General features: G+C 43.6%; 1 protein-coding gene across 1 annotated transcript in view; it reads left to right on the forward strand.

Annotated features, from left to right (window-relative positions):
• Window positions 1–25,895, forward strand: part of KLF12 (KLF transcription factor 12) — a gene marked incomplete at both ends in the record, with an annotated part of 221,424 nt that extends 195,529 nt beyond the window's left edge. The window contains one exon of the mRNA XM_083361306.1: window positions 25,714–25,895. Within this exon, the coding sequence (XP_083217432.1) occupies window positions 25,714–25,895 (182 nt within the window). The remainder of the gene's footprint in view (window positions 1–25,713) is intronic.
• Window positions 25,896–26,164: the final 269 nt, after the last annotated feature.

The raw sequence follows: 26,164 nt of genomic DNA on the forward strand, positions 1-26,164 counted from the left end.
GTTTCACAGTAGACTTCGGACTTGATGGTCAAACCACACTCCATGAACTTCACTAGCCGTACTCCTTTGGCATCTTCACACTTGGTGGGATTTTCTACGGCACCGCTTCCAGTGTGGTGTTCGTTCACGATAATGCTCTCCCGCACACTGCTAGACAAACCTTGTAAGACGTTATGACAAGTCCCCCATATCAGAGGACCTCCCCTGAAATGGTCCAGAGAAGCACCAGTTGCTTCTCCCTGGAACTACACAGCAGGTATTTCTATGGAGGCATTGTCTGATGGATGAGGAACTTGATGTCTAACTCTCAAACCTCTGAAAAAACTGATTAGAAAGCTGTCTTCCTTCACATGCAGAAAATCCTCATCTCCAACTAGAAGGATCAGAGAGAACTCCTGACAGTGAGAATAATTAATCAGTGGAACGGCTTGCTTCCAGACGTTGTGGGTGCTCCATCACGGGAGGTTTTTAAGAAGAGATTGGATAGCTATTTATTTGAAATGGTCTAGGGCAGACATGTCAAACTTGCGATGTCACGCGACGTCACGCGATGTATCGGAGCTTTTTCCCCATTGCTGGCAATGGGGTGTGTGCAGTTTTCCCTGCGGGCCAGCAGTTTGACACCCCTGGTCTCGGGTCTCCTGTTTAAACAGGGTGCTGGACTAGAAGACCTGTAAGTTCCCTTCTAGCTCTGTTATTCTGTTGTTCAGTTGGTATGAGTGACATCCTTAGCTAAGGGAAGATTACTTGGACTGTTATGTAGACATGACCATATAGTTTCCTTGTCAAGAGATCAGATAGTTATTATAACTATAGAGCCTTGGTGGAGCAGTGGGCTAATGCCTCCTTAAGTAACACCAGCTGCCTGCAATTAGTGCAGGTTCGAGTCCCACCAGGCTCAAGGTTGACTCAGCCTTCCATCCTTCCGAGGTAGGTAAAATGAGGACCCAGGTTGTTGGGGGCAATTAAGCTGACTTTGTAATAATGCCGCTTGGGTGTGTGTGTGAAAGCCCTAATAAGCAGGCATATACATAGAATGAAGGCTACTGCTAAGCTTGTAAGCCGCCCTGAGTCTTCGGAGAAGGGTGGGATATAAATGGAATTAAAATAAAAAATAAATAAATAAATTATTATTATTATTATTATTATTATTATTATTATTATTATTATTATTAATTAATTAATTAAATTTATATGCCACCCTTCTCCCTAAGGACTCAGGGCGGCTCACAGCAATAAAAAATTTAAAAACATAGAATACAAAGATTAAAAAAGAATTAAACAATAGATAAAGAAATAAAGGACAATTTAAGCCGATAAAAACCAAATTTAAAAAACCATGATCAGTCCAGGCCCGCTTGTTGGAACAACCATGTCTTCAGGTCGCAGCGGAAGGATCGAAGGTCAGGGGCCATCCACAGCTCCGGAGGCAGTTCATTCCAGAGGGTCGGTGTGCCCACAGAGAAGGCCCTCCCCCTGGGGGTCTCCAGCCGGCATTGCCTGGCCGACAGCACCCTGAGGAGGCCGACTCTGTGGGAGCGAACCAGGCGATGGGAGGTTGACATTGGCAGCAGGTGGTCTCACAAGTACCCAGGGCCTAAGCCATGTAGGGCTTTAAAGGTAATTACCAGCATTTTGAATCGAACCCGGAGGGCAACCGGAAGCCAATGCAGCTTGCACAGGAGTGGTGTAACATGGGAGTATCGATATATTCCCATAAGCACCTGCACGGCTGTATTTTGCACCAGTTGAAGCCTCTGGGTGCACTTCAAGGGCAGCCCCATGTAGAGAGCATTGCAGTAATCCAGGTGAGAAGTGACAAGGGCATGGGTGACCTTGCATAGGGCATCTCGGTCCAAAAAGGGGCACAACTGGCGCACCAGGCGAACCTGTGCAAAGGCCCCCCCCTGGTCACAGCAGTTAGATGATCCTCAAATTAAGCCGTGAATCCAGGAGGACACCCAAGTTGCGAGCCCTTTCTGAGGAGGGCATTAGCTCCCCCCCACATCAAAAGAGGTGGAACATGTTGGACAATACGAGATGCCGGTATCCACAGCCACTCGGTCTTGGAAGGGTTCAGTCTGAGCCTGTTCCTTCCCATCCAGACCCGCACCATCTCCAGGCACCGGGACATCACGTCAAGGGCATCACTGGGTTGGGTCGGGGTGGAGATAAACAACTGGGTATCATTGGCATATTTATTATTTATTTATTAATTTATTTTATATACCGCCCTATTCCCGAAGGACTCAGGGCAGTTTACAGGGCGAATTAAACAATACAAATAAATACAATTAAAATAGAATTAAATTAAAACTAGGCCACGATTAAAACAAATTTAAATTTAAAATTTAAAATTAAATTAAAACCCCCTCAGTCCAGGCCAGAAAGATCAAATAACAAAGTTTTCAGGTCCCGGCGAAACGAGTGAAGGTCTGGGGCAGTCCGAAGTTCTAACGGCAGTTTATTCCATAGGGCAGGCACGCCCACAGAGAATGCCCTCCCCCTTGGAATCACCCACCGGCATTCCCTAACCGGCGGAACCCTAAGGAGGCCCTCCCTGTGGGAGCGCACAGGACGATGGGAGGCTGATGCTGGCAGCAGGTGCTCCCTGAGATAATCTGGACCCATGCCATTTAGGGCTTTATAGGTCATCACCAGCACCTTGAATCTCACCTGGAGGTTAGGAGAAGAGCCGTTACACGGGAGTATCGGGAGACCCCCATCACAACTCGCACGGCTGCATTCTGCACCAGCTGAAGCCTCCGAGTGGTCCTCAAGGGCAGCCCCATGTAGAGAGCATTGCAGTAGTCTAACCAGGAGGTCACGAGCGTATGAGTGACTGTGCATAGGGAATCTCGGTCCAAATAGGGTCACAACTGGCGCATATTGGTGATATCTCACCCCAAAGGTGGTTCCCATTCAAGTGCTAACCAGTTAGGATCCTCCTGATATCTTTTAAGATCAAACCAGTTGGATGGAGGGGGGTTGTCTATGATGGGGGTTGCCTAGGAACAAGCCCTGGTGTCATGAATAGCATGATATTGCTATACCAGTAAAGGGCTAGGGTTAACAGAGACAATTAAGAAGGAATGATCTGCTTCCCCCAACTTAATATGGCTTCACAAAACTTATAATTGTGCTGCCATTCGAACGTAGTTCTAGATTAGAAGACTAGCATTGCTATCTTCTCCATTGAGATGGTTTGGGCCGAGCAATGCCTGCTTTTGTAATTTTCACCTAATCCACTAGGGGGTGCACGGTAATAATAAACAACTTCTAAACAAGTGTGACATCTCTCGCCCTGAAGTAAGGATTAATTGTGAGTCACAAATATCCTGCCTGCTGTTTTCTCATTTGTATGTTCTTCCATCACGTGTAATGTCAATTATGAAAGAGATGCAAATAAAAAAAAATGTGTGTGGATCGTGTTTCGAAAGGAGAAACTATTACAAATAGTTACGCTTCACCTTTTGTCAATTGCAACGTTAGTTTCTACCAATTAGTAAAAGTGACTACCCTAATAGTAATTTGGGAAGTTTAAGCAAAAGGCTTCCCAAAGATTCATGCACAAAATGTGTCTCTACCTTATCCTTCCTGTCTTGTGGGAAGAGCTCCTTGCTATTCACTGGGCACAGAGGGTCCTTGACTTACAACAGCTCACTTAGTATGAACGATTGCAAATATACGTCTCCCAGGATAACGTGGCAGGATCCAATCCAGCCCAGTCACCGGAACCAGAGGTTTTAACAACACCACTGGAAAAAGTGACTTACGACCATTTTTCATACTTACCACCTTTGTAGCATCCCCATGGTCATGAGATCAAAATTCAGATGCTTGTTAACTGGTTCATGCTTATGACCGTCACAGGATCGCGGGGTCCTGTGATCAGATTTTTCAAATTTTTAATGAGCAAAGTCAATGGGGAAGCCAGATTGACTTAACCATGTTACTAACTTATCAACTGCAGTGATTCACTTAACAACTCTGGCAAAAATAAATGTCGTAAAATGGGGCACAAAACCCACTTAACAAATGTCTCGCTTAAAAACAGAAATTTTGGGCTGGATTGTGCTCATAAGTCGAGGACTTACGACCACAGCTAAGATTTCATTTACACTGGAAGTGCCTGCCAGACTGATGGCTGACTCCACTTCCTCCTTTTTCTCCCTCTGCTCTCTACCCGTATCCATCTTTCTTTGTTGGTAATCATATAATTGTATTTCTTGTTGTTTATTTTATTGTTCTTTTTTTAATTAAACTTTTTATTGATTTTCTAATGTTACAATTATATCTTTGAAAAGCAACGTGGCGGCTGAGTTACGATAATTCAATTGCATACAAATATTATTAGTACAAGTCTCCAACTATTGCAGCCAATATTTCCTCTCTTTTTCCCTTAATATGTACTGTCTTTTATTTGAATTAATATACTTCTTATTCTATCAATCAGATACATAATAACTTTCTTACATTTATCAATCATTTTTAGTTTATATGTCTTAATTGTTTCAACATTCCATCTTTTAGACTATCAATAACCTAGCAAATTTTCCCAGCTTTAATTTTCCATTAATATTTAAGTTTAACGTTTAATTTTTATCATTTCCAAGTTTTAAACGACCCCAATTCCCTTTGTCACAGTTCCCCCCAACATCTGGTGTACAGGATATATATTTTATGTTTCTATTATCTTAGTTCTGCTCAATTCACACTCTTTTCATTGATTCCTTTTTATCGTTGCAAGCCACCTAGAGTAGCCACACAGCAAGACAGAAGGCAGATAAATTTAACAAACAAGTAAATACATCTAGTTAACTATTAAGAATAGAGCTAACATGGTTATCGTCTGTTCTTTCATGCTGAAGAGTGTAATTTGTAGTCAAATTTTGGAGATTTCTAGAAGCTGGCTCCAAACTTGTGTGGGATGAAGGCAGCTACATCTGTGATTCCCAGAGTTGCAATAATAATACTAATAATAATCTCTAGGTTGATTTCTGGCAGTTCTGGACAAATTCAGAACATTCATATTTCAGCCTTCTCATTTCTATGGAGATTCACAATCGTGGTTGTCCCCAAGGTGCTTTTCAAACATCAGCTGGACTTTCTTGGTTTTTTCCATGAAAACGTTTTACTTTTTTCAGTTCTTCTGAAGAAGAAGCTTCTTGGATGAAGAAGCAAAATGTTTTCAAGAAAAGATCCAAGAAAGGCCACTTGCCTTTTGAAAAGCATCTTCGAGATCACCTTCTCTGGCTGTAGTATTTCTCTTTGTAGAGAAAAGGGTTGAAATCACCATGTGAAGAACACCACACAAGCCGTAACTGATCCTTGCCAATAACATGAAAGTCTTAGCCCAGGACCCCTTTTTCCTATCTTGCCAGTCTGTGAGGATTATTTTGTGGTGTAGCCATGTTGGATTGCAATGAGGAACACCAATCTCACACATCTTCCTCACACGGCTAGTAAGAGGCGAGAACCTCCTGTCCACCTCAGAGGTGAAGTTCACTTACTTAGCAGGCAGCCAGGCTCTGAGGAAACTTTTGAAATTATTGTGCCATGGAATGCAATCATTGGGCTGGCTGGCTGAAGTTAAGTAATGCTTTCTTGGGTAAAAAGGTAAAGGTTCCCCCGCACATGCATGCTAGTTGTTTCCGACTCTAGGGGCCAGTGCTCATCTCCGTTTCAAAGCCGAAGAGCCAGCGCTTGTCCGAGGACGTCTCCGTGGTCATGTGGCCGGCATGACTAGACGCCAAAGGCACACGGAACGCTGTTACCTTCCCACCGTAGTGGTCCCTATTTTTCTTCTTGCATTTTTACGTGCTTTTGAACTGCTAGGTTGGCAGAAGCTGGGATGAGTAACAGGCGCTCACTCTGTTACGCGGCACTTGGGATTCGACCCGCCAAACTGCCGACCTTCTGATCGACTAGCTCAGCGTCCTAACCCACTGAGCCACCGCGTCCCTATTTTCTTGGGTGGACTTCAACAAGAAACAAAAGAGAAAGCCTTAACCAGGGCTCTTCAAACTTGGCCCTTTTATGACTCGTGGACTTCAACTCCCAGAATTCCTCAGCCAGGAATTCTGGGAGTTGAAGTCCACAAGTCATAAAGGGGCCATGTTTGAAGAGCCCTGGTCTAAAGAGAACAGTGGTGTTTGCAGGAGAATCAGAAAAGTCAAAATGGCAGTTTTGACAGAGCCATAAAAGTCCAGCTGCTTTGTACAGTTATGAAAACTTTTTTTAAAAAAAATATTGTATTAATTTTCTATTATTGCAGTTCATTAGTGCTTAATGAACGTGTTGCCTGGGTTGATTTGTTTTGCTTAGTAATGCAAGTTAAGTTCTTACTCTCTATCCTGTTTTTCCAACCATTCATAAAATAAGTTCCATGTTTTGTACAGTTATGAAATCTTGACCCATAGACACAAAGGGTGGGGCTTTAAACACACTGCCACAATTGCCAGGTTGACCTTTTTGCACAGCCCCCTCCCACAACACCACCAAAGTAGAAATACCAAGTACCTTTCAAGTATTATAGTTTAAGGTCAATGAAATAAAATGCTGCTTGGGAAGAATATTGCAACGGAACTGAAAAGTTAATCCTAATTGTTTTTTTTAAATCAGGATCGGCATAAGAACCTTTCTTAATATATAACATTTTTACGATTATAGCTTCTGGGGAAGGCAGAATAATGGAGAGAAAGACTAAACTGCTCAAAGGAACCCACCAAATTCTTGAAAATCCTCTCTCTTTAAAATGTACCAGTTCAAACCTTGAGCAATAATATGTATTAATAACCCACAGCTGCAGATCAAAAGTAAATTGGTCACTGCAATAATGCATGTTTCTTTTTGGTAAACAGCATAGTAAAAAATGGGGACGTGGTGGCTCAGTGGGTTAGGTCGCTGAGCTTGTCGATCAGAAGGTCAGCAGTTTGGCGGGTCGAATCCCAAGTGCCGCATAGCAGAGTGAGCACCTGTTACTCGTCCCAGCTTCTGCCAACCTAGCAGTTCGAAAGCACATAAAAATGCAAGTAGAAAAATAGGGACCACTATGGTGGGAAGGTAACAGCGTTCTGTGCGCCTTTGGCGTCTAGTCATGCTGGCCACATGACCACGAAGACGTCCTCAGGCAAGCGCTGGCTCTTCGGCTTTGAAACAGAGATGAGCACCGGCCCCTAGAGTCAGAAACGACTAGCACGCATGTGCGGGGGAACCTTTACCTTTACCTTATAGTACAAAAAAGTTGATTGCTTTGTCTGCAGATCCTTTTCATTGCTAGCAATAGAGCCTAGCAGAAAAAAGGGATCTTCACCAGAAGCTTAAATGCAATAGAGTAAGACAGATTCTTATGCCAATCCCAATTTAAAAGAACAATTAGGATTAATTTTTCAGTTCCACTGCAGTAGTCTTCACCAGGAGCATTTTATTTATGTGGCGTCATCAGTGTTCCTAGCCTGTAACAATGAAAGATTCAGCAAATGAGAAGGGACATGAAGAACTCGGTGGAATTCAGAACAATATTTCTGACAAACTACATTATGGCCTGCAAACCAACAGGCTGCATTTTGGTTTCTTTCAACCAGAAAGAGAGGAACACCTTTCATAATCATAATTTGTAGCCCAAACCTGAAATTTGCACTCCTCAGAGAAAGAGACTCAGACGTAAAGGCTTTGTTCACAGGTCGTGTTCTGTTGATGATAACTTTATTGTCACTTTGAATGTACACCAATCGGCATACATCAAAATGAAATCAAAATGAAATTTCATTCAAGCCACTTCAGTATATTCACGCAACTTATTACAGCTCGGTGACTTTTCGCAGTAACTTTGGATAAAACAGAAGCAGCCCATCTCGCCTCCAACTATACAAACTTGTGGGAGTTACAGCGATGTCCCTTGGATAATATTGTAATCTAGAGCTATTGACTGTGGCCTCTGTTGAAGGAAACAAGAGTGGGGTCTCTTGTAGTGGTTCCATAAACCCAGTCCTTCTCTTTTCAGGCATGATAACAAATATAGCAGACACTTCCAAAAACATGTGTAGCACTCAGGCAAATACAGTCTAGGGCAGGGGTGTCAAACTCAATTTCATTGAGGGCTGTATCAGCATTGTGGTTGCCCTCAAGGAGCCGGGTGGGTATGGCCAGGGTGGGCATGGCCTACTGGGTGGGCGTGGCTAGAGTGCATATGGCCTACTGGGTGGGCATGGCCAGCTCTACATCGTTTGCATCAAGAGTGCCTATGGGGGCCTGGGCAGGAGTGGGAGAGATCTGAGGGTCTCTGGCAGGAGGAGGGTCTCTGGGCCAGGGCCAAGGCAGTGGGGGCCGTTCCCTCACTGTTTCCAGGATGGCTTCGCGGGCCGCATGAAACCACTTTGTGGGCTGGATCTGGCCCCCGGGCCTTGTGTTTGACATGTCTGGTCTAGGGCACACTTTTACGCTTTCAGACACCCCACCCCAGAATCAGCACTGAGGTATTCTTGTGATGTTATTCAGCTTTTTTCAGAACGTATAAAGAACATGAGTGGGAAATTGAGTCCCAGCATACTCAAGCTAAAGAAGAAAGAATCTGCAGCCACTTCATTCTTGCAAAATTGGGTCATAAATTGAGCTGGAATGTTAGTCTCTGGGTTCTGCTTTGTGTTGCTGTTATCCTTCTCACACCAGTCTTTCTCATCATCCTCGTGACAGCCGTGGTCTGTTGTTATCCCCACATGGCAGGTGGGCAATGGAGAAAAGTTATCGTGGGTTGCTTGCAAACAAGTCTCTGTTCTGAATGCGATGGCCTTGCCATTTGTCCCTCATTTTTCATACCTTTGAGATGCTGCTTGAAAGGAGAACATTGGCATTTTGTTTAGTCTGAGCCTGTTCAAACTTTGCATTCCTGCAACGCCACGGTTACTCCAGATATTATTTGAATAAGAAATGGCACCTGTCATTAGTCTTTGTTCAGACTTTTGTGCATTGAAAAGATGGAAGTCCAGGTAAAACTCATGACCAGAGACAGGAGAAGTCAGTTCTCCTTCTTCTGTGACCTTTAAGCTCCTTTTGTTGTCTTAATACGCTTTGTCTACTCAGCTTTTAGAAATTGTCTTTCCTGGTAATCCCTTGATTTGACAGACTGGAGACAAGACATTCTCTCCTGCTAATCCTTCAGGGTTGGTCTTTATTCTGGAGATTCTCTGCCTTTCTTTAGAGCAGGTTCCACAAATTCATGTGGGCCACAGCACACCACTTTGTCCCACAACAACCTTTTCTTTCAACCAGGCTGAAAGAGGACATTCTCAGGCCCAACCAAACCATTGCACACAAAAAAAGTATCTGTGCGTGGAAGCAGATGGAATGTAGGGTGGGGGTTTTCTGGTGGAACTGGGAACCTCAGAACTTGGAGGACAGTCAGTGCCATTTTGGTCACTTAGTTCAAATCCCAAACTGAGTCCAGTCTGGATTTCCTTCTGCTAGAGGCAAATTATTTGCAAATAATAGGCAGGAAACTCTATACTATTTCAGACAAATGCTTGTCCAGTCTCTTCTTTAAAACTTCTAATGTTAGAGCATTCACAACTTCTGGAGGCAGGTTGTTCCACTGATTAACTGTTCTAACTGTCAGGAAGTTTCTCCTAAGTTCTAGGTTGCTTCTCTCCTTGACTAGTTTCCATCCGTTGCTTCTTGTCCTGCCTTCAGGTGCTTTGGAGAATAGCTTGACTGCCTCTTCTTTGTGGCAGCCCCTGAGATATTGGAACACTGCTATCATGTCACCCCTCACCCTTCTCTTCATTAGACTAGACATACCCAATTCCAGCAACCGTTACTTATATGTTTTAGCCTCCAGTCCCCTGATTATCTTTGTTGCTCTTCTCTGTACTCTTTCTAGAATCTCAACATCTTTTTTACATCATGGTGACATTAGTTGTTGCATTAGGACATTATTTTCCATGAATTAGCCATTTGTAGTCTAGTCCGGTTGGCAGAGAGTTAGCTGATATCACAGGAGGAAAATTAGAATTCCAGAAAATAAGGATTCATAATAAAGAAGAGAGGGGGTGTGATAGCTCCGTGGTTAAAGTTGCTGATGCTGGAAAGCTGAAAGCCCACGTGAACACCATGTGAAGGGGTGAGCTCCCGTCACTTGCCCCAGCTCCTGCAAACCTATCAGTTCAAAAGCCTGCAAATGCAAGTAGATAAATAGATACCACTTTGGTGGGAAAGTAACACCATTCCATATTTTCATGTTGTCCACATGAGGACGGAAGTGTCTTTCATACAAATTCTCCCTAGACTGAGAATTGGAGATGAGCACTGCCTTGGTGAACCAATCATGACAGGACAGGGGGGAAATTTTAAGCTTTTAATAAAAAAGTGTTCCCATGGCAGCCCTTGCTGACCGATTGGCAAATGAGAAATTGGTGATCAGAAACTGAATTCTTGTTTGCTTGTCTCTTTAGCTAACACAGTTGTCTTAAGGCTATGGCATTCTGAAAGAACATATTCCTGGTCAATTTCCGGAAATGAAACAAAGTGAATGTCAGCCCACAGTGCAGTGAATCATATATTCACTGTGTCAGAAATCCTTTGCTATACAGCTCATACAAGATGTGAAACACATGAGCCAAGATGCAGTTGACCACGGGATTTTCAGTCTGTTGGCATTTCCACCAGAGAGACTCAGTGACTATATCAAGGAAACAAGCTTATGACAAGCGGGCTCCATTTCTTTCAATAAGGTAGCTTCAGATTAATGGGTGGACATAAAAATGGGGTCATGAAGTGTGCAGGAATTCACAAGACACCATTTTTGAGCAATTCTTGCTCTGTAGGTATGATGTGATGCCCAGTGAGAAAGATTCTTGTATTGTCCCTTTGAGAGCCTCAGTTGCCCTCTGTGGAACTTTTAAGGCAATGATTTGCAACTATGATTGTTGGCTTGTGGACAGTCGTATGCATGTGTTCATGTCTGCGTGTGTGGCATACAGCATTACTGATGATTTCAGGGTGTGCGAGAAGTAAGATCTCTCCAAAATATTGCATAATATCTTGACTGCTAGAAATGCAGCCCACAAGCATTCCTAGAAGGAGATTAAAAATTGGGTTCCACAGCTGTGTGGGAGCCGTGCCTAATGTATATTTCAGATCTCTTTGTGCATCATTGAAAATTAAGCTGTTTCTTGTCTTCTTATGGAACTGATTGTGCAGCATAAAAGATATTTGTGCCTGGACTGATATCCAGCAGTTTCTCCTTAATTAGGGTATAAAGCACATTTAATTGGCCAATATGTCACAAATTCAACTATTCGGTTGCTGTACCAATTACTATACACGTGCAGATGTTCAAGCCAGACTGTCACAAATTTCACTCAATGAGTAGTCCCAAATTTGGTGACCATGTTACTACGAAATGAGATAGTAAGCTTGTATACAATGCTGTGTAACTTATTGATTTTTGTACAGCAACTTACACTAAACTTGCTGAATAAAATAGAGCTGGAAGGGACCTTGGAGGTCTTCTAGTCCAGCCCCCTGCTCGAGCAGGAGAACCTATACCATCTCAGACAGGTGATTGTCCAGTCTCCTCTTAAAAATCTTTAGTAATGGAGCACCCATGATTTCTGGGGGTAAGCTGTTCCACTGGTTGATTGTCCTCACTGTCAGGAAGTTTCTCCTTAATTCCAGGTTGCTTCTCTCTTTGATCAGCCTCCAACCACTGTTTCTCATCCTTCCCTCTGGTGAGCAACCTGACCCCCTCTTCTTTGTGGCAGCCTCTCAGATACTGGAACACCGCTATTATGTCTCCCCTATTCTTCTTTTTTTTTAGACTGGCCAAACCCAAGTCCCGTAGCCATTCGTTGTATGTTTTAGTCTCAGGAACTTTGATCATCTTAGTTGCTCTTCTCTGAATTTTTTCCAAACTCTCTACATCTTTTTTGTGATATTGTGACCAAAATTGGCTGCAGTATTCGAGGTGTGGTCTTACTAGGGCTTTATAAAATGGTACTAGTACTTTGCATGATCTTGATTCTATGCCTCTGTTCATACAACCCAGGATTGTATCAGTGTCAGGACCCACCCCAAACCACGTCTTAGGAAGACAAAATTCTTGGAGTCAAATCTATTCCAAAAAGAATCTTTACTATGACATGCTTGGTTGTAGGAACGAGACAGGACTTAATATTATTCCACGAAGTAAACCCTTATAAAGAGTTCCCGGTTTAACCCCCCTTAATCCCCATTTGGTCAGTCCCCCATCCTTTCTCTCGTATCATCCATCTCGTGGGAAAAAGGAAGTTAGGACCCTTCATGTTTATTGCTGTCTTCCGTGACAAAAAAACAGATGCTAGTCCCCCCTTTTGTTTCCCCAGTTCAAAAGGCTTCTCCTTTCCTTTGAAATGCCTATTGCCGGTTCAATACACATCTATTCTATTCTCTTCGAGAGATGGCAGAATCCATGGAATAATGTTTGAAACATTCCATTTATGAATATGATATAAATGGATTCTGACAATCAGCTTTTTTGGTTGCTGCTGCACACTGCTGGCTCACAAAGCATAAAGCAGGAGAAAATGCTAAAATATACCATATACTGTATTTGGTGCATCAGTCACCTATTGGTAGACAAGATTGTTAGGAGATAGCATTTGAGCATATGTGAAGAAGTTATCCTTTCACTTAGATCCAACAGCAAAATTATCGATGCCTCTTGCTTCCAAGTGAACCTTCTCAACAGGGTTGACTTCAAAGTAGACGTGGCTAGTGGGAGTGGAGAATCTACAGTTTCCCAGATGTTGAACTATAATTCCCAGCAGTATCAAACAGGCAATGGTGGTGAAACAAAGGATGTCGCCGTTGAGCCAATCTGGGCAGGTGCAAATCCATAGGGTCAGGTGCAGGATTGTTTAGCCTACTGCTGTGTTGTTCCTCTCAACTTGAGAACTCCAGCGGCTGAGAGGCCCCACTTCCCAAATTTACTATTGTTACATTTTTACATTGCTTAGTTATCGTACAAAATTATAAACATACCAACAAATTGACTGAGAGTCTCCTTAGACAAAAGAGGTGAGACAGCCCCCCCCCTTTTCTCAAAGCTCCTGGGAAAATCTGACTTGAAGGGTTGGGATTCTGCAGAAGAGCTTTAAGATCAAAAGTTGAAAAGTCTGCCCACATTCAGACTTGACTTTGGCTATTGTCTTTTTCAAAGCATCATCGTGACTCAATCATTTTTCTCATGCCCGGGGAGGAGGACAAACTTTTGTGTTAGCTTGTTCCCTGGGTGACTTGCATAGTAAAAATTAACTTTCGATCAAGGCTTTCTATCTCATAACCAGCCCAGAAAGGAAGCGATTCTGATTGGCTAAACCTCAGTGCGTCATTGTCTTGAGAGCAATTAGATCAACAGAAGTAGCTTTTCAGGTAATCTTCTTTAAATTCAAACATCCTGACTTTCTCAATAGAAGACTGTCTGGAGAGGGTGCTGGTAAGTAATCTGGAATTAGAGAGATTCGACTTGAGAAATAGGGCTGCAACTGAATATCTGAACCAGTAACCAGCTTGGCAACTCTTTTATTTAAAATCAATTGTGGAGCACGTATGATTGAATAAACATTGCAGTACAATCTAAGGACTTTGCATCAACTTGCAGGCAGAGAAGGAAGTTGATTCAGAGCACTCTATTTTCTGAGTGGGTTTTCTTTTCTTTCTCCAGCAAGACAAATCTTACAGATTGTACCTGGTCTTGTGGATAAACTACCTCAATAGCAAACTCACAAATGCAAAAAACAAACAAGCAGGCATATTAAATAGGAGGGTCTGAGAAGCAAAAGGAAAAAAAAGGAGGAAAGACATCACAATACCACAGTATCTATAATCACACTGGCTATCTTTATCTTTACTCTCAGTTTTAGATGATTTAGTAGCTGGTCCTTCTGTCCATGGGAAATGAGAAATACAGCATTGAGGTTTTTGGACCTCCAACATAATTTCTCAGCTGCTTCATCAAACTGCCATTCCCAGAATCAAATGAATCAAATTGCTACAAAATGCTGTAGGTCTGGAGTTTAGAGAAGGGTCTTTGAGTGGCCTCTGGACTCTTTTTACCTCAAAGTGTGGTCCAATACATGAAACAGAGCACAATATTAAAAAAGTGTGGTCCAATACATGAAACAGAGCACAGTATTAAAATCTGAGAGCCAGGGTTTGAAAAGGATAAATTACCAGTGACAACCCAAACTATAATAAGGTTCAACTGATTTCAATCAAGTTAAAACAATAGCAATAGCCAGTAGCAATAGCAATAACATTTACTGTATATACCACCCCATAGCACTTTATAGCACTCTGGGCAGTTTACAATGTTTTACATATTGCCCCCAAGAATCTGGGTTTTCATTTTACTGGCTTCAGAAGGATGGAAGGCTAACTCAACTTTGAACCGGTTAGGATCGAACTGTAAACTGTAGTCAGAGTTTGCCTGCAATACTGCATTCTAACCACTGTGCCAGCAGGGCTGTTATACCTGCCTAAGACAAAGCACTTCGGCACAGATGGGACTTTAGATCCTGCTGGTGGATTCATTTGAAACAGAATTGCCCAAATTCAAGACAAAAGTCCCAGGAGTGAGTTCTTCCTGCAAATACTGTCTTCTCCCACATTTCAACCAAAATTTTGGTGGATCTTGGTTATTAGCCAACTTCAGCTCATGAAGGAAACAAAGGAAAGATAAGGTGGGAAGAGATTGGCCCTGAAGGCATAAATGACTGTTTTCCCAACAGGAGTATAGCAGTAGAGAATTCTTCCTTTACTTTTCTGATTTATTACATATCATTTCATAACTTGCTTGGGGTTCTTATGAGTCAATGAAAGAACAAGGAAAAGACGTCAGCGTTGCAACTTCTGCCTCTTTGCCCCATGTTCAACAATGCTGGATGATGAAGGCACCATCCTGTTCTTAGAACACATTGTTCCCAGGGCTTGCTTAATACAAACCTGTGTACTAAAGAAAATTTATTTGCATGTTGTGTTGTTCTTGTGATACTAAGCGGCTCCCAATCAGTAGTTTTTGCAAGTAGCTAGGATAACCCAGCCCTTTCATCTCCCATATTTACATAGTCCAGGTCTGCTGAATCAAGGACTTTTGAGAAATGAAGTAATGAAACTGATGTAATTTAAGAGGCATTCGATGCAACTCACATGTTCAGGTGCAGGTAGGATTTATTAAGCCACCGATTTATACCTAGAAGCTGTGCAACTCTAAACCCAACTCTTTCTTCCTATCACAAGCTGTGGTTGCTCCATTAAAATAGTGCAAGCCCTTGTCATCTAACAGAATGGATCCTGGGGTTCCTGGGGTTAAATGTGACCCCTAATCTCTCTTTTTGTGAGTTCCAGGCCTTCGGTTGACTATAATTATTAAACACTCTTAGTCATTTTGAAATAGAAAAGAGAAGAATACTATACAATAATCCCTAAAATTAGCTTGGAATCGTTGGGATCTAGTTGACCGTGGCTGATCTCAGAAGCTAAGCAGGGCATTACCTGGTTAATGCTTGGATGGGGAACCACGTGCAAATTCCAGGTGTCTTTGGCTAGACTGGTTGAAAAACTGCATCCTGGAAGAAGGTTGCATCACACTTTTGTGTCATGATGAGCTTGTCCTGAAGTCTTTTGTACTAGTTTAAAAGAAGCCTTGAAAGCCTTGATTATATTACCTAGTTTGGGTAATGAAAAATCTGCAAGAAAGAGAGCATCAAGGACTCCTCAGTCTTAAAAGAGACCTCCTAATATCCAGCTCCCCATGTGTGATGGGGAGGGTCACCACTTTGCAGCTGCCTGACACACTCTCCCCCCCCCCCCCGCCTTGTTATATGTAGCCTCATGCCAATAGAAGTGTGCCCATGGGTTTGCTGTGTGGAATTTTTTCATATACCAATTTTCAATGTACATATATTTTGCATCTAGAAAGCAGGCCCCTTCCTAAAACCTAGTAACACACACCTTTTTTTTAAAGAAATGGAATGTAAACATCATGGGAACATGTGAACCCCCCCCCCCCCATCCCAGGGCAGAATGGGACAACTTGCTACAGCCAACTCATCATGGCCAACTCATCACGGGCAGTTTTCCATGGCCAACTCACCAAAGGACAACTCGCCACAGCCAACATGCCATGGGAATACTTGCTGTGGGACAATTTAACAATTCTATTGAATTATTTTAAATAAATAAATATTTTTTTAAAAAAAATGCCTTTCACATTTCATTCTGCCCCTCCTTTTGCATTCTGTCTTTAATAATTCTATTCCACCATTTCTTTCATATTAGTGTAACTCTTGTCCCGTGGCGAGTTGTCCATGGCAAGCTGGCCATGGAAAGTTAGCTGTGGTGAGTTGGCCAAAGTGAGTTGGCCATGGCAAATTGTCATAGACCCTCCTGGGGACTGGATGTGGACCCTGTGTGACTTGGGATGTCAAGAAAGGATGGACAGCATTGGCATGTGTATAAGTGACCATCAGCACATATCTGCAGTCCCAGCACCAGACTTCTGCTCCAAGTTTCTGGGTGATCTCTTTTATAAGGAGCTCATTTGTTCTTTGAGAACATTCAGAAACTCAGATAATTGCTCTGTTTTGCCCAGTCAGCCTAGTATTGACCAGTTGAAATTGGGTCTGTCAGAATGGAGAAAGAACAGCTCTCCAGGGCTGGAAAACCTGTTTCAGCAGTTCATGGTTGTTAGTTGTGTTTAGAGACTTGTGGGAATCTTTTAATATGGTTACAAAATGGATTATAACTTTTTAAATCAAGGGAAAATCACCCAAACCACCCAAATTAATCTGGGAATAACGTCCACATTATTGGCCACCGTAGAGATTTCTTCTCATTCTTTTTTTTTAATTCGTCTGGCAGAAAGCCTGCACAGGTAGATCAGTAGCATTGTAGATAAAACACAGGAGGAGGAAGAAAAGAAGTCACCTTGGGCATTCTTCTGAACGTTTTTGAGCATTTTAACTGAAGGAAGCTACTCAATAGTGAGGTGGATAGCATGTAAATTTCATAAATAATGATCTCTTAGGAACCTTTTCTTGAACCAGGTAGAATAGACAACACTTCCTAGAAATCTACGTGTGTTGGGACAAAATAAGCTATGGCTTGGGAAGGCAGGCGAAAAAATGTTTCTTTTCACTTACTTGAGGACTTTCTTTGACCTATATTGGTGCACTCATGCCTGTTCACTGGCTTACTGTCCTGAAAGGGTTTCTAATACTGCTGATTATATTACTTGAGAAAGCCTTTGTGAGATGGAAATTGTTGAAGGTAGTTCCTTCTCAGACTGCTGGCAGCATGAGAAGATTGGTAGTAGCCTAACAGTAGCATTTTAGGGTTAGGATTAGGGTTAGAGTTAGGGTTAGGGTTATGGTACTGCCCCACCCTTTCCAGCCCTTTTTGGGTGGTTTACAGTGTAGAAACATGATTTATTTATTTTATTTTTATTTATTTTATTTTAATTCCATTTATATCCCGCCCTTCTCCGAAGACTCAGAGCGGCTTACAAGCTTAGCAGTAGCCTTCATTCTATGTATATGCCTGCTTATTAGGGCTTTCATACACCCCCCCAAGCGGCATTATTACAAAGTCAGCTTAATTGCCCCCAATAATCTGGGTCCTCATTTTACCTACCTTGGAAGGATGGAAGGCTGAGTCAGGAGTCAGGAGCTGGTCAGGATCAAACTCCTGGCTGTGGGCAGAGTTTGCTTGCAATAGTGCATTTTAACCACTGCACCACCAGGGCTGTGGTACTATGCTGTATTGATCTTTGAAGTGCTTTTTTAGCTTCTCTGAAGGTTGTGTGAATGCAGCACTACTGCCACGGTACACAGGCCCATTTCCTGCCAAGGGAAGAAGAGGGTTCCCTTGAAACATGAAGAAAGGTCTCCATCCTCACACCTCATCATGTCACAAAAAGCTTCATCCAGCCAAAGGTGATAGTGGTTTCCAGGGCTTTTTTTTCTCATAGAACGCTCAGAACGGAGTTTCGGCACCTTTTTTGGATGGAACCTTGTACGGTAGGCAAGGCGGGTTGTATGACATGTGTGAGTTCCGGCACCTTTTTCTTTTACAAAAAAAGCACTGGTGGTTTCCCTACGTATCCCAGGCTTCTCCATATTATTAGGGTGGGCTGGAAAGAGCTGTGTTGTGTTAGCTGTTGATCATGAGCAAAACCTAAGTGTTTTGGTCCCTCCTCATAGCTTCTCAGCTGTAAAGGAAGCAGCAGCAACAATAGCAGCTGCTTCGTTTGTTAGCCCCCTCCAGAGATACCCAGAATCTCCAGTCCTGCGTAGACATGCCCCATAATCGTGGTTTTATTTTCTCTTTATGGTCCAAGTGGAGCGAATTTGGGGCATGACCCAGAATGCAGTTAGTCAGCTGCATAGCTATAAGCATTTCAAGAGAGCACCCACTTGCCAAACATAATGCTTGAAAGATTTGCCTTTTGGATTTCATGTGGTGGTTGAGTTGGCTGCGCACCTTAATTAAATTTCGTTAAGACCCAAGGTCATGTTCCAAATCTGATCCTGCTATCTTAGACTCTTGAGAAAAAAAGAAAAAGAAAAAACGGGTGTGGTGAACTTCACTTAACAACAGTAATTAATGGGAGTTCAGTATGTGGGCACGTTTGGTGGTGGTTTGAAGAAAATGTAAAATATTTATATTAAAAATAGCTGCCGAAATGACTACGATCTTCAATGAGTTAGAATCGAACCTACAAATTATGGCTTATTATAGCTTATGCTCTGGCTATTGACCTCTGTCCTTACTACACCTTCATCTTTACTACCCCAGAAGAGCATAGTTCAGGCAATGTGGCCAATATGAAAGGACAGGCATTGGATGCTGTTATGCTAGAGCAGGGTGGTGGCCTAGTGTTGAAGACAGTTGCTTCCCATTGGGAAGATTGACAGCTCAATCCTAGATAGTGGCAGATGTTTCTCTCTTAGGGTGCAAAGAAAAGAAAAAAAATTGCTGTGAACTCTGCATAGGAATCAGGAAGGGCATCTGGCCAGCAAATGCTCAGCTCCATCCAGTTGCCCCAACTCTACCCTGAATAAGGACTAGGGTCATTAAAAAGGAGAGTAATTGGGTGCTCTTATGTTCCACTCTGCCAACCTAGTGACTCCCAGTTACTCTTGTCTTTTTTGTTAATACCGAACTGGTTTGGCATACCAGAGGGTATGAGTAGAGGTACATCCCCTCCAATATGGAGGATATTTTGACCTGGGTTCAGACCTGGATGCATTTAGGACAGTCATCCAGTGGGCAAAGACCTGAGATCAAATGTCTCAGTGTTATGACTAATGCCTTCCTTTGAAGTGGTTCATATGACAGGGCAGTCACCAGCAGACTTCTTGGGAAAGTGGTGGATTTAATAAATGACTCAACAGAGAAGCCTCCATACATTGCTGTACTCTGGCCAGCTAACAGAATTAAACATTAAAAATTAAAAATTAACATTAAAAATTAAACAGGGAAAAATCAGTACAAAAGTATTATAGCCAATTTTTTTAAAAAAACCCACAGTTGATCCATTAAGAAAATGAATCTTTGCAGTGGGGTGGAAGGATTCTACTACTGCCACTTTTTATATTATTTTATTATTCATTCTTTCTTCTTCTTCTTTTTTTACCCTTCCTTCCTTTCTGTTACCACCATTCCAGTAGTAACAAAGTAAAAAAAAAGGAAAACAGATTGTTCTGGCAGGAAAAGCCAAGAATTTAGTGGGGAAAACTGATTCTGGAGCATGTAAACCAGGGGTGTCAAACTCAATTTCATTAAGGGCCACATCAACATTGCAGTTGCCCTTGGGGGGGGTGTGGCCAGGGTGGGCATGGTCTACTGGGTGGGTGTGGCTGGAGTGGGTGTGGCCTACTGGGTGAGCATGGCCAGCTCTACATCGTTCATGTCAAGGGTACCTGTGGGAGCCTGGGCAGGAGTGGGACAGATCTGAGGATCTCTGGCAGAAGGAGATAGGACCGGGGCAAGTGCCAAGGCATGGTCCACTGGAGGAGCCTCACTGTTCCTCTCAGGCCATGGTGGTGGTGGGGCGGGGCTGGATGGTGGCATGGAGGTCAAATGCCCAGCCCAGCCCTCAAGCACCCGCAGCACTAAGCCCAGCCCCACTTTCCCAAGGGGGGTGCCCAGCTGCACCTACCTCCTCCTCAAGGATGCTGCTGCTGCTGTGCTTGCTCTCCTTAGCCAGGTTGTTCATGATGGGTACGAGGGCAAAGTCAAGAGGGAAGCCCACTCCCTCTCCATGTGAGGAGACCTGGCTTTGTATCCAGAGCTTCCTTAGCAATAGGATCGGAGACCCCCCAAGATAGGCCAGGAGGAGGGGGCAAGGGGATGGTGAAAGGGCAGCAGGGAAGGTCTAAGGCAGGACTTCCCTCAGACCCTCCCTCTCCTTCCTTCCTTCCTTCCTTCCTTCCTTTCTTCCTTCCTTCCTTCCTTCCTTCCTTCCTTCCTTCCTTCCTTCCTTCCTTCCTTCCTTCCTTCCTTCCTTCCAAGAGTGGTGGGAAAATATTTGAGATGAGGGAGGGAGAAAAACAGGCAAGAAGCGCAGCTGGGGAAGTGTCATCCTTCGTGAGGGATGAAGAAATGCATCATTGCCTGGAAGTGGCCAGCATATGGCCCTCGCCTACTTCACATATCTGGCTTGGTGGGCTCTGGGGGAGGGGATGCCATGAGCAGCATGAGAGTGGATGTTACCTGCGCAATGCTGCCCAGCCCCCAGCCTGCCCGATTTTGGCAGGCAGCGGGGCGCTCTCCACACAGTGCCGAGAGGCTGAGCCAGGTGGCATGAATCTGAAGAGAAGCGCAATGCTGCCCAGGCCCTAGCCTGCCCGAAGTAGGGCCATGTGCTGGCCACTTCCAGGCGATGGTGCATTTCTTCATTCCTCACAAAGGGTGATACCTCCCCAGCATGCGCCCGGGGGGCAGTGCCGATGCGGCAGGGGCTGGTCCCTCGCTGTTCCAGATGGCCTTTTGGAGCTAAGACTGAATGTATTTCAGCATAGATGGCCACCACGAAATTGTACATTGGCCCCCGGCCGGCCTGGGCCGGGGCCAAGGCAGCAGGGGCCCTCACTGTTTCCAGGATGGGTTCACGGGCCACATGAAACCACTTTGCGGGCCGGATCCGGCCCCCAGGCCTTGTGTTTGACATGTCTGATGTAAACATATGGCTCACAATCCAGCACAGAATTAAGCATTCCATATTCCATGTGATGAAAGCCTGTTTTGGACTGTGGCCATGATATCAGAGGGACCTACCTTGGACTTAAATGTACTGTAATTTTTATTAAAATTCAGCGTTAATTCTTTTTGGGGCAAAAGGTTATCCCATGTCTTACTGCAAGAATGCTCTCAAAGTTTCCTATTGAACTGCTTTTCCAAAAGGCAACTGGACTTTCTTTGGGTTTTTTTCTCTGAAAAACATTTGGCTTCTCATCCAAGGAGCTTCTTCAGTTCTGCCTGAACGGTGCGGAATGGAAATGATTTATGTTCCTGGTAGTAATCTAGTTGTTAGTACTCTGAAGGTCGATCATTAGCTCTCTGATAATCCTTGAGGGGTTTATTTGTGCTAACAACCAGATGACCGCAAGGGCAAGGAATATAAATCCTTCCATTCCCCACCATTCAGTCAGAACTGAAGAAGCTTCTTGGGTGAGAAGTGAAATGTCTTCAAAGAAAAAAATAAACCAAGAAAATCCAGTTGCCTTTTGGAAAAGCACCTTTAGGACAACCATGACCTGGATGACTCAGGATCTCTACACATTTTCCTTTGAATTGTATTAAGCAATCATGAATTGCATCTATTTTACCTCATGTTTCTTTGTTCTCCAACCCATTGCTTTCTGATTCCTGATGGTTTCCCTTTTTTGAGCCTAAACAATATAGACTTGCTAGACAAGGGTGGGGAGGAATCCTTTAAGGCTTAGAATAGTCCATAACCTTCCCTCAGATGTTAAACTAAATTGTTATACAAAGTCTAAAACTCTATTTCAGGGATCTTCAGTCTCGGCCTTTTTATGACTTGTGGACTTCAACTCCCAGAATTCCTCAGCCAGGCACAAGTCATAAAAGGGCCAAGTTTGAAGACCCCTGATCTATTTCATAAGCCAAAGCCTGTTTAACCTTGTATAACAGTGATGGTGAACCTTTTAGAGACCGAGTGCCCAAACTGCAATCCAAAACCCACTTATGTATTGTCGGGTGCCAGGTGGGCATGGCCCTTTGGGTGGGCGTGGCCCATTGGGTAGGCAGGGCCATTGGGTGGGCGTGGCTACAGTGGTAACGACAGACTGGGTGGGACTAAAAAGTTCAATCAATCGATTCCAACTTTGCAAGATCTTTTTTTTTCCCATCAGTTGAAATTGATTGATTGATTGAACCTTTTTTTTTGCACACGGCAGCAGAGGCCTAAAGCGAAAAGCTTTTATAAAACCCAGCTGAAGGCCTAGGACTGGGGCGACAGCGCATGTGCCCACAGAGAGAGCTCTGCCATAGGTTTGCCACCACGGTTGTATAACAAAAGCCATAGAAAGTGCAGTGGTAAGAATGCAGCATTGCTGGGTAACTCTGACCACAGCCAGAAGTTTGATTCTGACTGGCTCAAGATTGACTCTAACTTCCATCCTTCTGAGGCCAGTAAAATAAGGACCCGGGTAGTTGGGGCTAATATGCTGACTCTGTAAACCACTTAGAGAGGGCTGTAAAGCACTATAAAGTGGTATAGAAGTCTACGTTCTACTGCTAGTATTGGCCTGATGTTAATCTTGGTGTTAATCTATGCTTCACTAAGTTGTCAAAATTTCTGATGTAATGTAGAGAAGACCATCTATACCAGACATGTCAAACACAAGGCCCAGGGGACAGATCCAGCCTGCAAAGTGGTTTCATGCGGCCCGCGAAGCCATCCTGGAAACAGTGAGGGAACGGCCCCACTGCCTTGGCCCTGGCCCAGAGACCCTCCTTCTGCCAGAGACCCTCAGATCTGTCCCACTCCTGCCCAGGCCCCCATAGGCACCCTTGATGCGAACGATGTAGAGCTGGCCACGCCCACCCAGTAGGCCATATGCACTCTAGCCCTGAGGGCAACTGCAATGCTGATGCGGCCCTCAATGAAATTGAGTTTGACACCCCTGATCTATACCGAAAAAAATTCAGATGTGGCAAAGGTGGCTTACAGATCCTACCAATTTCAAAGACAAGGTTATTGTGAATCTGAATTTCTCATAAACTCGAGCTTGTATAATCCCTGAATTTCCACTTGAATTCAGCTGATCCTCCAGCATACGGTAAATCTGGTGCAATAACCTTACAGGTTATCCCATGCCTGGTGGGTGGATTCCCTCAGTAGATCTGATAGGTAAAGCTGTGAGGACAGATAAGAAACATCTAACTCAGGATTTGCATTTGGGATCGCTTTCAAACAACACTTGAACAAACTTGTGTCAAGAGGGAGTACCTGTAGTAATAAACAAACAGAAAACTAAATGCATAGAGGCAGAATCTATATGAATAAAATTCCTAGCGAACAACCATTAGGAAAGGCTGTTCCTATCCTGGTTGGTGGGATTTTTCACTAGCCCCTGCTGGAAAAGGGAAACTGGAGCAAGAATTGCCTTCATCTGATCAAGTCAGGTTTTTCGTCCAGTGCCAGTATGAATACAACACAGGGACAAATGGATAGGAAGAGACTTAGTAAGAAGTCAGTCTTTACTGCTTCTTTCCCATTAAACATATGATTGATTAGATAGATTCTGGTGAATGGGTGGCATTATCTGACTAACCTTGTAAGGCTCACCAGCTAAGCAGAGACAGGCCTGCTGAGACTTGTTTGGTGGCCTCCAGGAAAGTCAAAAACCATCCCAGCAAGCCACCACAATATTATTGCTAGGAAATCTGTATCGATGTGGTCAAGAAATCACCAGGATCGATGAGTTCAGTTGAGGGAAATTTAGTCCTCCCCCTTAATTTCAGTCCCTGCTATGCAGTGACCAGCTATTTGTTTTTTCTGACTTGAGAACAAATGGATGAACATCAGATTAAATAATATATATTGAACATATTTGATAAGGTTAGTCTAAATACTTGGGCTATGGATATCTCAGTGTTTACACCTCCCTCTTGATTTGCACTGCTCCTTCCTCAGGTTGCCTCTTAAAGATCCCACAAGGGCTTTCTGCCAAGTCATATGAAGTCCTGATTCATTTGTGTGGTATAGCTGGCCAGCTGTTTGTGGTGAGGGTATGTCATAGTACATGTCAAAAAGAGCTCGCCATCTGTCATGGAGTTTAGGCCTGTTCTTCTTCCAGCTGCCAAATCCCTTCACACTGCGCCATGGACCTCCAGATACAAATTAAAATATTCCAACCATTTGTCCATATTTGGCTATTGGAAAGGAGAGGCTGTCCATGGTGGGGCCACAGCCCACTCTGCTGCTACTATTAATGTATTGTGGTCATTTCAATCCAGGATCTCACCCCTAAAACTGCTGTTCTCAGAAACAACTGTTTGATTTCCCTCTTGGACAGTTGCACAATGCTAATGATAGAAATCCCAGCCTGTCTCTTGCTTATTATTCTTGCAGTTTCGAGGAAATCTGGATTATTCGATTATTGTCAGTCCAGCTTTTGTTGGCTTTCAAACATGAATCGCAAGAAAGGGGGAAAGTTCTTCTTCAGAAGAAGAACAAAGTCCAGCTCTTGGAATGCTTCAAAAAAAGAAACTTTTCTCAAGATATGGGAGTTTTTCCTTCCCTGTCTTACCCAGGCCAAAATCCCAAGTTGCTATTGGCTGGCAAAACTCATCCTCCCAGTCAACAGGCTTCATGATCAAAGCTGCCGGGATTAGCCAATTAACAGCTGAGCTTCCATTGTGATGGATCTTTTGCAGTTCTCTTCCAACGTTGGAAGTGCCACGTAGCTGGAATCTAAGCCAGATCTCCCTTGGAGTCAAGTCATGATGGCGACTGGTTTTGAACTCAACAGCAGAGTCATAGCAATATAAATCCAAATTTGGAAGGTAGTTGAACTGTAACTCCCAAGTGCTGGGACTAGAGTGTGTGGGTGTGAAACGGCTCAGCGGTTAAAGATGCTCAGGTTGTCAGCTGGAAATCTGACAGCTGGGGGTCAAGACCCGAGCAGTCCACAGCAGGGTGAGCTCCCATATATTTCCCCTGCTCCTGTCAATCTAGCATTTCGAAAGCATGCAAATGCAAGTAGATGAATAGGTACCACTTTGGTGGGAAGGTAACAGCATTCCATGCCCTTTTGGGGCATAACCATGGTTCACTTGGCCAAGAAACAGAGATGAGCACTGTGCCCTTAGGTCAGACATAACTGGACAGGGAAACCTTTACCTTTATGTTGGGACAGGTTGAGGCTGGAGACCAGCAATCGTGGTTTTTTTAGGTGTTTGGGAGTATTGTTTCAACATGCGAGGAGTTGGGGGAGAGTTGAATGTTGGTTTTTATTGCTCTTACGTTCTTATCACTGCTGCTGTGATCCAGTTATGGCTCATTAGATCACTGGCCATATAAGCCTCTTAAATAACTAAACTCTATGAAAATTCTGATTGCTCTGCATTCTTGGGACCCACCTACCCCGCTCTCTGAGTTCAATCCAATAATAAATTCCTCTTTCTCTCTTTTGCTCCCTCCCCTAGGCGAGAAACCCTACAAATGTACCTGGGAAGGGTGCACGTGGAAATTTGCTCGCTCAGATGAACTAACAAGGCACTACCGCAAACACACAGGAGTGAAGCCGTTCAAGTGCGCAGACTGTGACCGAAGCTTTTCCCGTTCAGATCATTTGGCATTGCACCGCCGAAGGCACATGTTGGTCTGAAAAATGCTACCTTGTCTCTCTCTCTCTCTCTCTACATATATATGTATATATATAAATATATATATATATGAATATATATATATATTCATATATATATATATATATATATATATATATGAAATTTCAAGAGCTGGGTCTCTTTTAACTACAGTGCATTCAGCAGGGCTGAATCCTGTTTTGATGGTGTTAGCACAAAAGGGGCAGTCGGTGTTGTCCCAGATTCACAAAGAAGCAGGAACAAGAATGCTACAATCTTCCCTCCCACCCTA

Source organism: Vipera ursinii (genome assembly GCF_947247035.1).
Source record: "Vipera ursinii genome assembly, chromosome: 4".
Taxonomy (NCBI): domain Eukaryota; kingdom Metazoa; phylum Chordata; class Lepidosauria; order Squamata; family Viperidae; genus Vipera; species Vipera ursinii.